Source organism: Bombina bombina, chromosome 3 (assembly GCF_027579735.1).
Source record: "Bombina bombina isolate aBomBom1 chromosome 3, aBomBom1.pri, whole genome shotgun sequence".
NCBI classification, from domain to species: Eukaryota; Metazoa; Chordata; class Amphibia; order Anura; family Bombinatoridae; genus Bombina; species Bombina bombina.
The window spans coordinates 135,050,639-135,066,897 of NC_069501.1; the positions used below are offsets into that span (position 1 = coordinate 135,050,639).

At 36.4% G+C, this 16,259-nt stretch overlaps 1 protein-coding gene across 4 annotated transcripts in view; it reads left to right on the plus strand.

The window, feature by feature from the left end:
* Window positions 1-1,990: 1,990 nt before the first annotated feature.
* APP (amyloid beta precursor protein) overlaps window positions 1,991-16,259 on the plus strand; it is a 542,079-nt gene continuing 527,810 nt past the window's right edge. For 2 of the 4 annotated variants that reach the window (XM_053706000.1, XM_053706001.1), the window contains exon 1: window positions 1,992-2,221. In XM_053706000.1, coding sequence (XP_053561975.1) covers window positions 2,168-2,221 — 54 coding nt within the window. In that variant the 5' untranslated portion in view covers window positions 1,992-2,167. Of the gene's footprint in view, window positions 2,222-16,259 lie in introns of all 4 variants that reach the window. The other 2 variants (XM_053706002.1, XM_053705999.1) reach the window with 2 other exon arrangements.

Consider the following 16,259-nt stretch of genomic DNA (forward strand, 5'->3'; position numbering starts at 1 on the left):
AGAGTACTGAACCAAAAAAAAAAGCTTAGATGCCTTCTTTTTCAAATAAAGATAGCAAGAGAATGAAGAAAACTTGATAATAGGAGTAAATTAGAAAGTTGCTTAAAATTGCCTGCTCTATGTGAATTATGAAAGAAAAAAAATTGGGTTTAGTATCCCTTTAAGCACTATGTTCCACTGAAATATCTGACACCAAGGATTCAAATATAAAGGGCACTTCTTGCTTTTACAGAACACAAAATAAATAACATAGCCATAACATTACCAAACAGTTAAACATTTACATAAAAACCTCCAGGGTGCTTGCCCAGCCACAAAAGTACACCTGAGATGGGCATGTCCCTGGGTACCAAAAGTTCCCTACCAGTCATACAGACCTACTAATAATGCCACCAAACAGGCAAGCAACCCCCAAGCTGTGACATACAAACCAAGCCACACATAAAGCGAGGGAGGTCCTTGCACCTTCAGGTCCTGGGATGAAGATCACTTTCTTTTGTCTCCTCTATCAGTCAAATATATAGTCCAACCTACTGACCCCAACATGACCTCTCCCACTTGTCTTCAATGGGTCACAAAATCCATCATTCAAATGGTTTCATTCAGGGTTTCTCTTTCTGAGCCATAATTGTAATGCATAGAAGCATAATGGGCTTTTAAATTTAGCTGCCACTCAAGGGCCTTAAAAATGGGCATTAAAGCTGCCAATATTTTTGAATATAGATCATCCTGCTGAAATACTGGACTGAACACCTGGAATTTCTAATGGCAGGAGACACAGTAAAAGTAAAGTCAACATTTGTGAATCAGAGAGAGCATGCAATTTTAAAAAAACTTCCCAGTTGACTTATATTAACAAATGTGGTTTGTTCTTTTGCTATCCTTTGTTGAAGAGTAAACCTGGGTAGGGAGGTAGTGTTTGCAAAAATGTTTATAGCAATGTTATACATAATTGCAAACATTAATGCCGTAGAATGCTCACTTCTGAGCTCAGCTAGTATTACTCTTTAACCAAGAATAACAAGAGAAATAAGCAAAATTGAAATGTAAAGTTGTTTAAAATGCCATGCTCTATCCAATCCAGGTAAGTTTAATTTTCACTTTACTGCCCCATTAAATATTTAAATTTCTTTTCTTTTTTATCCTACAATTTAGCATTGGTGACATTGTCTGCCTTTGATTTAAAGAGAGGGGGGCTGTAAAGTGGGATTTTATGCACTAATAGCTTTATTTGGGTTTGGAAGATACAAGAGTGGCATACAAAAAGTAATATTAGATTCAGGTAAATAATGTGATGTGTTTCTTACAATAAGACCACTATGACCAATATGCTTTCTTTTCTTGCCGCATATGTTTCCATTAACTGAGCCACAACAGCGCTAATCCGCCTTAAACGAACAAAAGGGAACGAGGCAATGAGAACGACAGCATTGTGAATTGGTACTGAATGATGTTTCATAATAAAAGGATCTGCTACAGAAACATTTGATTAATCATTAAAATCCCAAGCTACAGTTGCAGTTGTGATGATTGATCAAATGACTCATTATACTTTCCCATTAAATCTCTGTTTTAGGAACATGTATTCAGAACCCTGCCCCCTCCCGTCTCACAGCCGCTCATCTTTGTTCGTTTAAGGTGGATTATTCAGTCCCCAGAAAATTAGCAAAAAAGCAAAACTGTTATAAATTAACTATATAAATATATATAAACTGCGTATTGATGATCAATATTTACCTAACAACTTATTAAATGAACCATACGATATTTCTTCGTTTTAAACAATCGGAGGGGAGTCAGAAATACTATTTTAAAATGCACGGAGCTGCAAATAACGATTCCACCTTACACAGACAAATGAAAGTCGGGGAGAGGCAGCAGACAGTAGGATACAGTAACTTCACACAGAATGCCAGCTTGAGCAGGAGCTTGCTATTCTCGGTTTGCCCGCTAGGGGTCTGTCACGGACACGGGTGGGCAGGATCAGCTGACGCAGCCCTGGCTGGGATGTGAGTGTATGCAGGCGGTGTGCTGCTGTGACTCGTTTCCCTTGTGCAGCTGAGTCCCGACCACCAGCCCGGAGGAAATCCGTGTAAAGCGCAAGAGACCTCCCTATACTATTCCTATACCGCGGATATAACACGCAGTCCTTGTCACAGCCGCAGCGATGCTGCCCCATATAACGCTGCTGCTCCTGGCCATTGGAACCCAGGCTGTAGAGGTAACGCGCTGGGAGGAGGGGAGCCGGGTTTGTGTGTGGTGTGGCTGCCTGTTATACATAGTGTGTCGCCTGAGCCTAGCCTGTGGCTTTGATGTAGTGCCAGGTCACACATTGACTTCCTTTGTGTGGTCATCTTAGAAATGCACCCTCATGCCTATGTGTAATGCAGAGAAACCACAGCACAGGGGACCTATGTGATCTCTCATCCCTGTCACCTTTAGCACAGGGTTAGCTTGTCAATTAAGACTGTTTTATGATGTCAGTTTTTTTATTGCGTGGACATATGTGCATCTACATGTAATTTAATGCTATGGCATGGAGCAAGCTAGATGGTAGGTGGTTGGCACTGATGTGGATCTTTCTATAGGTTGGTGGGATGTAAATATCTGAATCATTATCTCGGAAAGTAATAGGTACTGATATGGATAATCATATACATAGATGGCAGGTACTGTTCTGGACCCTAATGTAGACAAGTGATAGACGGTGTTGATATGAATAGTTTTGAAGCAAGATGTTATACTGTGATCATTATTTAGGGGTGATAGGTTGGGGTCATTATTTAGGGAGGTGGCAGATGCCAATCTGGATCATGATATAAAAATGGGGTAGATCATTCTCTGTATACTATGGGGAGCTGAAATATAGATATTCAGACCATCATATAAGGAGGTGGTAGGTTCTTTTCTGGTTCATCTTAATAGGGAGGTGGAACTTGCATATCTAGATCATTATGTAGGGAGTTGGTAGTTGCTGATATGCATTATCATTTAGGCAGGTGCATGATGCATATTCTGGGTTATCATGTATAGTGGTTGAACACATTGATATGGAAAATCATATATGAAGGTGCTAGGTCCTACTCTGGTTAAAAATATAGGAGAGTTGATAGGTACTGTTATAAAAAGCATCATATATAGAGGTGAGAGGTAGATATCTAGGGATCAAGAAGGCAGATATCGATGTTTCTCTTGGGCAATGGTAGAGACTCATCTGGCTCATCATAAAGGGAGGTAGCAGATACTGTTATATATCATGTAGGTAGGTGAAAGGTACAGTTATGGATCATCATGTAGAAGATTATCCATATGATCCTATCTTGGATCTAATAAGATCAGATCTAAACAAACCAGTATCAGACTGTCATATTGTGTACACTTATTCAAAGTCTCAATTCAATTTCCATTGATACATTTGAATTTGTCCTACCATGTCCACAAACACTATACATCTGTTTGCCTTTCATCACTGACTGACTATACATTTTGTAAACACCCTACTTAACCTCAGAGATAATATAACAAAACAAAGCTTGAAAATATGTAATGTATATTTCTGCCATTAACTGTGTGCTATGAGCAGCGCTACAATAGTTATTGGAATAAAAACCACACCTTTCTACAAGCTATGTGTATGACATTTTTTTTTGTTGGAAATAACATTCACCTATTTTATACCCTTTGTCACACCCTGATCCTGTTGTGAAAATGTATGCAGAGTAGTGTTATCGTTGCTTATTCACTTGTCTGCATCAGTACTTTTTATCTAACATAACAAACCATTCAACTTATAATATAATAATTGGGTTTTTTTTGTACATAAATTGTACCAAATCAAGTGTTGGCTTTACATAATATTAAGGCTCCATTGCTAACACTGTCATGTTAAATCCCTCTCCCTTGCTGATCAAGTCTGTAAGATTTCATCTGGTCTCATTCCCTATTGTGTTGCTTGATCAGGTGATTTCTGTCTGTGTGGGTTGGGAATACTAGGTAAATAGGTTTGGATACAGGAACGATTTCTCCAGTTTTGTTTTGTTTTTCTTCAACCTGTGCACCATTGATAAAGGTTCTTCCTATTTACCTGCCTGCAGGGGTGTCTGGACTTGCTGCTGGCTTTTCCTTAGGGTATTTTTTTTTTATTGAGGGATTATATAAAAAAGGATATGAGTGAAAAAAGCACTGAGAGAAGATGGCGTCTCTGCAGTGCTGCAAAGAAAAGCTGTATGGGAAATTGTAGGCTGAGAATTCCTTCCAGCACTAGGTGTATAGAATCTCTGTTCATTCATCCATACCCTTCAAAAGCATCCAGTTACAGACATTATTCTGCCTGGGAAACATCCAGTGGGGTTAAGAGTCCATCAAATGCTAAACCCACTAATATTTTATGCAATTAAAAAGGCTGAGACTGTGTTAATTTTTTTAACCCTTTGGCTGCCATAGATGGCTGGCTGCATTGTACTACAAAGCAGCAGTCTTCTTGGGTAGTTAAAAAGGGTTAATTTAATTTTACAGGCATGTAATTTAAACCTCTGTACATTTACAGGTGATAAAATAGAAATATCGTTTTCTTATTAAGAAATAATCAAATTACCATCATTATATTTAAGTTACTAAACTCAAATAGTTAATGCTATAACTTGGCTTCCAATTAAAAAAGGCTTTCTTTTCCAGCAGAGGTTTGTTTAAGATATTGAGTTTTACAGGCTAAGACAGAGATTGGTTTGATTTATGGTTAATTAACTATTAAGGAAATTAAACCACAACATAAGAATATTTTTTGCTTTGCTAATAATGTACTATGTATATTTATCATTTTATTTTCTTCGTATACACCTTTTTTTTTTTTTTTCATTTTAAAGACACCCAATATCATCATCTTTTTATTAAACACAAGATTATAGAAGAACTGAAATTAAATAAGATTTGTGACTATATGCGTTTACTATAAGTGTGTTAATTACGTATTCCTAGGAATTAGTTTGATGGAGAAAAACCCTAGATAGCAATCATTTACTGCAGAGAAGGCCAACGTCCTATCACATGGGGCCCCATATAAATGTATTGATATTAAACACACAAATAATATTTCCTAAAAAATATCCAGTGGCACAGGGCCAGATTTAGGTAATGTTGAGGTTATCATCTACCTGCTATTCTCTCCTCTAGAGGGCCCACCCACCAAGTGTCTCCATAAGAAAACATTTTTATTTCTACATTTTCCTAGGGCCACAAAAATTATGGCGCACATTCTTAGCTCCACCTTTTCATGGGGACTTAATGTGGCCCTTGGGTCACCAGTTGGCCATGTCTGATTTACAGCATTTGTTTAAAAATATAAGTTATTTCACATTGTTGTGTGAGTAGATGTTAAGGACTTTAGTTTTTTTTTTCTTCTTTTACGTTTTACATATGACGTGCCTGATGCCTTATGATAAAAGCATTTCATTGCTTGTATGATGTGTTTATAGGGTATACATTTGTTTTCATTGTTGTGGTTTATTAAAGTTCTCTGATATTGTCTGAAAAAAGAGAAATTAAAGGGACAGTCTACACCATTATTTTTATTGTTTAAAAAGATGGATAATCCCTTTATTGCCCATTCCCCAGTTTTGCATAACCAACAGTTATATTAATGTTACCTCTGTGATTACCTTGAATCTAAGCCTCAACAGACTGCCCCTTATCTCAGTGCTTTTGACAGACATTCAGTTTAGCCAATCAGTGCAGACTCCTAAATAACTATACAGGAGTGAGCATAATGTTATCTAATATGACACACATGAACTAGTACTGTCTAACTGTGAAAAAGTTTCAAAATGCTCTGAGCTAAAAGGCGGTTTTCAACGGTTCAGAAATCAGTTTGAACCTACCTAGGTTTAGCTTTTCAAAAATACCACCAAGGGAACAAAGCAAATTTAATGATAAAAGTAAATTGGAAAGTTGCTTACATTTTCATGCCCTATCTGAATGTTTAATTTTGACTAGACTGTCCCTTTAAGCATCTCTTGTAGAAGAATTATATTTTATCCAACGCTCCCTAGAGAAGGCAAAAAGCAAAATTTGTAATCTAGGTTTTCAAAATGCTACTCATTGCTATTTGATTTGCTTGTTCCAGAAATTGTTTTCTGCCTTCTCTAGGGTGAGTGGACCAAGCACAATTTTAAACAAATGCAAGAGGTGTTTAATGTTTTTGTAATTACTGCAGAATTTAAATGTGTCTGATTGTATTTTCCCAATGCAGATTTTAACAATGTTAACATTGATAAACATGGTTTAACTGACTGACTTATGATGTTGCTCCAAAATATCTCCAGAATTAAACAATTTTACTTGTCAGCATCCCTAGGGGACAAAAAAGGTTGTAAAAGGCAAAAAAAAAAATTGCTACATTTCTGGTTTAATGAGTTTAAATATTAAGACAGTGTAGTGGAAAAAAATGACATGCTCTAGCAATGAAGATATTTGTAATATTTTTCACGTCAGTGTGTCTTTAAATGACTCTCCTTTCTCTAATATGCCAAATGCAAACACAGCTACAAAAACATTGTCGTCATACAAAGTTTTTTTTTTTTTTTTTTTTGTTTATTAGAACAAGCTCTTGATTAGGGGTGCAACATTGACTAAGAACTTACACTCTTGAATTAACACACACACACACACACACAATTTTATTTTTATTTATACATTTAATAATTAAAGGGACCTTAAATTGTGTGTTAAGTATTTTTACAAAAAAGTACAATAAAGTAAAGGGATCAATAAATAACACTGTAAAATATATTTTTTTTTGCATTCCCCCCAATTGTTTTGTTACTCCATAATTTCTGGCCAGTGTCCCATAAGAGAGGCTGGAAGATGAAGGGTGCATGCATGACATATGTTGCTTATTCTCTCCCTATCTCTTGATTAAAGGTGCCAGCGAGCATGCACACCACTGCTCATAGTGTTGCTAGGCAACACCATTATACTCTTCCACAGTGCACCAGCAGTGCAGGCAGCTACTCCCATCTTGCCTATGTGCTATATAGAGGGCTATCTATGTAGCATGTGACTGGAATCAAGGAGAACACCTAGTTTTCAACAGGGCGGCACCTTTTGAATGCTGCAGCTGTTGGCTTTACTAAAGATTCAAATTAGTTATACACATAAAATGCAGTCATACCCCCAAAAAATACTAACTGGGCAAGCTCACCTTAATCATTAGAGATCCATATAGTCTAATAATTGTCACTTTACTGCTCCTATGCCAGGGGTCGACAAATCTGTTTTAGGAGCCAGACAGTGGTATTTGTATATAGATATATGAAGGATAACCAAAAACATTAGGAGCCAGGCCCCTGAGTTTGTTGAGCCCTGTCCTATGGTATGTTTTTATGCATAACTTACCCCTCAAATGTGAGAGCTAACTCTTCGCACCAGCATTTTTCTCCTAAGGAGATCTGAAAGTACAGCCAATCAGAAGCGTGCTAATCTTGCCAAAGACTTTTAATCCGGGAGCGTTCCAGATCCAGTTAGCTCCCAAGTTGGTGAGGTAAGTTATGCATAAATATGTAGTGTAGGAGCAGCAAAGTGACAATGATAAAATACAGAATAAAAAAGGAGGGGGGCTGAACCCAGCATGAATTATTATTTCACATTCCAATGTTCTTCCTTTACAGGATAATGTCCTTTTTATTGTAAATACATATTTCTGTATATATATTATCTATATTTACCTATACCTCTTTGTTTCATAATTTTTAATTATTTTTTTTTCAACAAAATATATCAAGAGAACAAAGCAAATTAAATATAAAGTAAATTGGAAAGTTGTTAAATTGTATGCTGTATCTGAATTATTATTTTTGGGTTTCATGTTTCTTTAAGATAAAATTAACAAATTAGCGTATATTAAAAATGTTCAATGTTTATTGCACAAATTATCATTAAATACATTTTGTTATCCTTTTTAATTAATTTGTGCTTTGCATAGCACAGAATGTTATAATATTAGAAAATATTATACTGCCGCCTCCCAGCTGGTAAAATATCCTGTGTATAACTCTGTGTATATCAACAATTAAAGGGACAACATACTGTGAAATTGTCTCTCTTTATATGCGAATTCGATAGGTGTTCATCATCCGAACAGTGAATTTAGCACAAATGACAACCATGGGACATCAACTTGGGGGTGCTTTGAGAGCTCATTGCGGAGCCCCTGCACTTTTTCCTGCATCCCTGGTGATCTAGGGCTCTGGAATCTCTAAGGTGATCCGTATGATGTCACCAAACCTCGGAAACCTGTGTGGCAGGAAGGACAATGGATGGCTTAGTATTCAAACTCCTCATACCTCCAAGACCCAATGCTTCTAAAATAATCACCTGCTATTTCAAACAGGTTGGGGATTAAAGTTTAAGCAAAATAATAAAATAGTAAACAAAAAAACCTGGATCTTTTTTCCTTTTTCTACTCAAGTATACTAAGCCCATTATATTAGTGCTTTGAACTTTACTATTGAAAACTTCTGCGCATAAACAGTCTTTGTCTCCTGGTTATTTGTAACCCAGAGTTTTTTTTTTTTTATTCACCATAGGGTCAAATTTCCTACGTACACCATTTATGCTGAGGAAGAAGAAATGCAATACTAGATCTTTAACATGTTGCCTTCTATTCACTAAGATAACACCCAGTGTTAGAAATCTTCTTATGGTTCTCCAGTTAGATGTGTCCCATTCAGTTGCTCTGAGAACAAAACAGCTTCATATTGTTGTGCAGAGTTCTCCACAGAAAAGTTTTCCAGCTGTGTGGGCATTATGAAGTAGCCGGGAGGGGGCAGTGTAATATTTTATCTATCCAAAGCACAAATTAATTGCATAATTTAACATAAATGTATTTAAATCGTAAACACATTTTTTTTTCTTTCTTAGCTAAATTTAGCATAATATTGGCTAAAATAGTAGCCGGGTGGTCAATGAAATCAGCTGGGTGGAGGGCTTGCTGAAAAGTTCCTGGGGAGAACAATGTTTTGTGCACATGCAATTCTACCTCAGCGCACACGGCTGTTCTATACCCCAGTTCTGCTCTGTGCATGCCCACCTTTTGTGGCTGTATGGATAAACTGTTAAAGGGGAGTAGAAACCAGTTGAGAATAAAAACGTAATAATCTATATATGTAATATATTTTATGCAAACTTTTAGTTTAAAGGGACAGTGTAGCATCTAAATATTATTTTTTTTTCTCCATAAAATGTTTTGAATATAGACTGATGCAGCATTGTCAGTTCTGTACTTCCTACTACTTTTTAGCTGATAGGCCCTTCCTGCGAGTGCTTGTTGCCTGATCGTGCATGCTATGGTTTATTGAGCATCAGAGGCAGACAACATTTTTCACTTTCTGTGATGAGATTGATTTTTTTTTTTTTTTTTTTATTGTGAAATTAAATTAAAATGTAAAAAGAGGCAGTTACACTAAAACGCCAGCTGATTGGCAATGTGTTGATTAACTGGAGAATAAATACATTTTTAAAGATATATATTTTTTATATATATATAATATTGCAGCAGCTGAAAATTGAATTGTAAATTAGCTGCAAAGATACAAAAATGACATTTTTGTTAAGTTTTTAAAATGTCTCTTGAATAAATTTGTTTCCTTTGCTCTTGGTCTAACATCACATAATTATAAGGGAAAATGTAGTAATAAAATGGAGAATTTCTAATAAGAACATCTTACATTCAGGAGAAACAGCTTTGAAGACAACGGTACGGTGCTGCTCTGTGTTTGATTGTTCTCTTCAAACAGTTCTTTGCCCTGGCTTCACTGTTTCATGGAATACATACACAGTGTAACCAGAGCTGTTTGAAGAGAGCAGCCTGATGTGGCGCAGAGTACTACCCATTTCTGCATGTGCCCTGTTCTTTCTGCAGGCATGCTGCTTTTTCTGCAATGACATCTCAGATCACAGCGCGTCCTGCCTAAGTAGGAAGTACACATGCTCAAGTACTGATATTGGTTTAAATTTAAACAGCTGCTACTTCAATAAGAAATCGAAATCTATTTTAAATAAGATTATCTAAAATTTATGAGCAAGCAAACATTTTGACTGGTTAGCCACGCATATTTTTTTTAGACTTTGAGGGCTCCATGTACTAAGCAGTCAGCGAGCTACCCGCAACAAATCTTGCGTCAAAATTCGCAAACTGATATGTACAAAGCCGTCAATTATGTTAAAACTCGCATCTTTAAAATTGCGAGCGTACTTATCCGCCAAACCTCGCTACCGCTCCATTTTTCACTGTAATTGGACACATTTGACCACCAACTCGCCAAAAACGAATGTACTAAAAAATCTATTTGTCCGCTCGCTACAATTTCCGCTCCCACCTCGTTATTTTTGCCTCGCCACCTTTTAGGTGGCGGGCAAGGTACAAAACAATAGGAAAGTCAATCTAGACGCCAGTCTAGACATATATAAAAGGCAGTAATATCAGCATTGTACTTACAGCATAACTGGCGTCTAATTTGTCTCTCATTTCCATGTACATAAATTGCGCCCAATTTGTCGACTGTAATTAAAGAGTAATCTATATTTTAAATTTGTATTGTATAGTTGTCAATCTTTATAATTATTTTTATATTAATATTTATATATTATCAGATCCAGATGAAGCCATATCCAAATTGTAAATAAATATTACAAAAATAACGCTCTGTTATCACTCTTCAAAAAATTTTGAACAATAATAAAGTTGTTTAGATAAGTTGAACTTTTATAGGAGCAAAATTCTATTCCCGTGACTACTATGATGTTCGTGACACCTTGCATGTCACGTGTTAATAATTGGCCAGACAATTCAACTGAAAGTTAAGTACATCAGCTTAGTCGCGGCGAGCGAGGCGTCAAATTTATCAACAATCCGCAACTGCTCGCGGCGGGCTAGACTTGTCTATTTATTGGGGGAATATTAGTACATAGCGACAGCGGACACCATTTCGCCCGCGGCGAGTAACGGCGAGTTTATCCGCGTCTACAATGACGGATGAATTGACGGCTTAGTACATGGAGCCCTAGGTAAACATTTATTCATAGGAATAGGAAAGTATTTAGGTTGAGTGCAACCCTATGGACTGAGAAATATGTTGCCCCCAAATTTCCCACCTCCATTTATTTTATCATATTTGACCCACATATGCTTCTCATAGACATACTGAGGAATTCATTGTTCACTTAATCCTGCCAGGCAAGCCTGCAACCATGATTATTCTCTTCTGTAAATCACTTTTAGACCATTTATAAAGTATTTCTTTCATCTTGGACAGCATGGGAGCTGCAAGGCATCATGCAACCAAATTGTTTTTTAAAGTTTGCTAACCTCTAAAATCCTGCTGTCTACGCCAAAATAAACCCCTGCATAGGACAACAATGTAAAAAGTTAGAAACCAGTAGTAAAATTATGTGAATTGCGTGATTGGACTGAGAGGAGCTTAGATTCTCAGGTATATCAAGTTTCTCTTATATGCTTGGGTAATTCTGCTTATCACTGTTGCATTGTGTCAGTAAAGCAATGCAAACCTTATACTGTATGTTGAAAGCAGATTCCTTTTGTGAGCACTCTGGTGACTTTAATAATGTTGCCATTTAGGAAGAAGCAGACAATCATGCACTTATTAGTGAAACTGAAATCCTTTTGTTATTTGCCATATAACTCAGTGCTATGCAGCGTATTGTCAGGACTTTTTAATTAGATAACCTTTAGTTAAAATAAAATCTGACTAGTGCAGTCATGTATCTTATCTGCCAGGTATTCACTGACTGTTTTTTTTTTTTTTTTTGAGTTTCCTATAATTAGCATTTTTTTTCTTTTTTTTAATTGTTGCTAGAAGCATCTGTAGCACACGCGCCTTTAGCAGTCTCATATTGAAGAGCATTTGGGGTTTTCCTTATCTAGCGACTCCCTTTAGCTTGTACTATTTTGTAAATTTGTACGAATATAAATGGACATATAAGGGACAGTCTAGTCTAAACTTTACCTATTCACTTTTATCATCAAATTTGCTTTGTACTCTTGTTATTCATAGTCGAAAGCTATACCTAGGTAGGCTCATATGCTAATTTCTAAGCCTTTGAAGGCTGCCTCTTATCTGAATGCATTTGACACTTTTTCACAGCTTGATGGCATTAGTTCATGTGTGCCATATAAATAACATTGTGCTTACACCTGTGGAGTTACTTATGAGAGGGCACTGGTTGGCAAAAATACAAGTCTGTCAAAATAGCTGAAATAAGGGGGCAGTCTGCAGAGGCTTAGATACAAGATAATTACAGAGGCAAAAAGTATATTAATATAACTGTCATTATGCAAAACTGGGGAATGGGTAATAAAGGGATTATCTATCTAATTCAACAATACAAATTCTGGAGTAGTCTGTCCCTTTAAACACCTTTTAATGACATGCTATTTCTACTGATTTGCTATAGATTTATATATCAGCCAAGAAAAAAAATGAACACCTTGTCTGCTGCAATTGTTTTTCAATAACCAAACTCCACCCATCCCTTTTTCTTATTTGGAGAAGCCAAGACAAGGTCATTGTGTTAGCAAAAAAAAACTGCATTGCTTTGCACTTTGTCAGATAACCTTTTCTGAGGCTAATTAGGGACAGGGATATAAGCATGTGAAGTCTGCAGTGTGCACTTCTAGGCAGTCCTCAGAATTGGAAAACCACCAATGAAAGTATTTTGCAATGTTATTTTACTATGCACAAACAAACACTTTATATTAGTGTTTACTGTCTCTTTAATTTAGACTATTGCATCCCTTTTTAATATGGTAGCGCTCTATCATATAGTTTAAGTCTTAGAAAGCGATAGGTCAAACTGCATATCATTCAAAAGAGAAATATCTTAATCACCTTCTAGCCTCTATTCAAGGAGGTGTTGACAGCCAGCAGAGTGTGCATGCAGCTCTGTATCTGTACTACAGATGTTCATGCGTGCTAGAGTGAATGACATTACCGCCCGTCCTTCTGCAGCAGATAATGATGTTGCTGTGCCCACTTTCTTGTATTCTGATACATCGTGTAATGCGATAGCCAGCACAAAATGATTTTTCCCCCTGAAACTTGGATGTACGATTGTTTGTTTGTTTAAAGATAAAATGCTCCTTGTCTTGTCCGCACAACTCTAGAGTTAAAGGGACACTCAAGTCAACTTTTATGATTCAGATACAACATGCAATTTATGAACAGCTTTCCAATTTGCTTCCATTAACAAAATGTACAGTCTGTTTATATTTACACTTTTTGAGTCACCTGCTCCTACTGAGCATGTGCAAGAATTTTTATAGAATATACGTATATGCATTTGTGATTGGCTGATGGCTGTCGCATGATACAGGAGGAGTGGAAATAGACTTAACTTTGAAATTTGTCAGAAAAAATCTACTACTCATTTGAAGTTCAGACATAGGGGCCGATTTATGAAAGTGCGAGCGGACATGATACGGTGTAGCGTATCATGTCCGCCGCACATCGATAAATGCCGACATCGTTCTTGTGAACTGCTTGTGCAATGCTGCCCCCTGCAGAATTGCGGCCAATCGGCCACTAGCAGGGGGTGTCAATCAGCCCCGATCGTATAGGATCAGGCGGATTGATGTCCGCTGCCTCAGAGCAGGCGGACAAGTTATGGAGCAGTGTTCTTTAGACCGCTGCTTCATAACTGCTGTTTCCGGCGAGCCTGAAGGCTTGCGCGGAAACAGGGGCATCAGGCTCCATTCAGAGCTTGATAATTCTGCTCCTTTTAAATAGTGGGTTAGTTTTTAACTTTTTTTTCCTTTTTTCTTTTTTTTTCATTAACATGGCTTATAAACACATTGTTCTTCAGTTTCTGACATTTTAAAGGGACATGAAACCCCAAAAAATTATTTCATGATTTAGAGAGAACATACAATTTTAAACAACTTTCAAATTGTCTTCTATTATCAAATTTGTTTCATTCTCTTGGTATTATTTGTTGAAGGAGCAGCAAAGCACTACTAGTTTCTAACAACACATGGGTGAGACAATGACAATCGGTATATATATGCAGCCGCCAATCAGCAGCTAGAATCTAGGTTCTTTGCCGCTCCTGAGCTTACCTAGATAAACCTTTCAGCAAAGGATAACAATAGAAGGAAGCAAATTAAACAATAGAAGTAAATTTGAAAGATGTTTAAAATTGTATGCTCTGCCTAAATCATGAAATAAAAAATTTGGGTTTCATGTCCCTTCGATAGTTTATAAATGGTTATTGATGAGTGGTAATAAAGCAATATATCTATGGTATAAATGCATATAATATTATTTTTCTTTCTTTCATTCCTTAATCTGTAATAAAATGCTATATACTTGGTGGTTAGTTGCCATGTTTTTTTTTTATTTACCCATTCAGTGATCCCCCTTCTTTTTCAACTTTTTGTGGTGCAGTCTAACTGTAGTCATCTTTTTGTATGGGAATCTGCACCTGTGCATTGAACCCACAAACAGCCTGAACTGGGGTGAAAAAAATATCATATTAATCCTTGCTCACTTTTTCTGCAGTCTGGACTCTCTGAGGAACAGATAAAAACAACATAACAAAGCTGAGCCACTTCACACACCTGTGCGGAAACCATTTTTTAGATCTTTACAAACCACTGGATGTGGACTCCTCCTCCTGTCTTATAAAAAATAATTTTGGTCCCTATGGCCCCCCAACCCCCTTTAGTGCTGCTACTGACAGCAGTGTACAGTTATGTTTGGAGTAGCTGTGTTGAATTTGTTATTAAATGCAAATTATAATTGTGATGTCAAGTGGCACAAATTTTAATTGCACTAGCAGTCAAATGTATACGGCTGTTTTATTCACAATGTGTTGTCTCCCTTTTCATTAAGCCTGAAGCAATAATTATAATGATATATTGCTTCAGACTTTGAGCAGAAGTACCTTTCAAGAACTTGTTTCTTAAATTAGTGATGGGTGCTCAATCCAACCACAGATGCTTAAGAAAGCTAATAATGATCTGTCTCTTCCAGTAAGCTTTATTTATTAGCACTGTAGGCTTTATTTACAGTAGTCAGTTGTCATAATAATGATGCATACAATTGTTGGCATGTAATTTAAATCCTTTTCCTCCCATTTATAAGCACAGCCCTACAGGCGTTCTGGGTAGGCAACTTTTTTTTCCCAACAATTACTAAAGGTCAGTAAAAAATAGCAGAGGTTAAAAATATTCTTGGCTAATACAAATTTGAGTTTTATGTGCTTGCTTCATGGGGAGTGAAGGTAATTGGGGCTAGGGATGCTGACACAAGTCAAAATGAAACTTTCATTATTCAGATAGAGCATGCAATTTCAAACAACTTTCCAATTCACTTCCATTAATAACATGTGTACAGTCTTTTTATATTTAAACTTTTTGAGTCACCAGCTCCTACTGAGCATGTGCAAAAATTTACAGAATAAACATGTATGCATTTGTGATTAGCTGTCACATGGTACGTGTATGCATTTGCGATTGGCTGGTGGCTGTCACATGGAACAGGGGGTAATCTATTACTCATTTAAACTTTAGACTAAGTGCTATTGCATTGTCTTGTTATCTTGCACTTGTTGATTATGCAAATATATTGTGTTTACTGGTCCTTTAAATCTTGTTAAAACTATGGAGAGTCTACGCTTACTCTTGCTTTAATAGAGGATGTAGGGGTTTGAAAATGTCTAATATTGGAGGTTGTATACAAGTGACTAGAGAAGATAATTTGAATATATACATTGTTTGTGAACATAGACGCTTAGTATATCATATGTTTAGGTGCAATGACTTGGTATATTATTTCATTATGAAGCTAGAGACTATTGGTGAGGGTCACTGGTTCAAATTTCATTTAAGGCATTTACTATTTTTCTTTTGTTTATCATATTTTAGGGTCCATACTGAAATGTCCTAAACCTGCAAAGCCTTTTGCAGCTCGTATAGCTTATACTGTTGTGTTTGCTAGCATTGAGAAGGGATATTAAGGGTTCATTGAGTGATCCTCACAATATGTGTATATATATATATATATATATATATATATATAAAATATATATTCAGTAGGACCTGCAGATTCAGAATATACAATTATATGTAAATTCCATCGCATATTAAAAGGCTTTAACAAAAATGTTAAAATATATATTTTGGGGGTTGTAATAAAAACTAGAGTGGCCCCTTGTGCCAGATTAGAAATAAAAGCACTTTTTTGCCATTT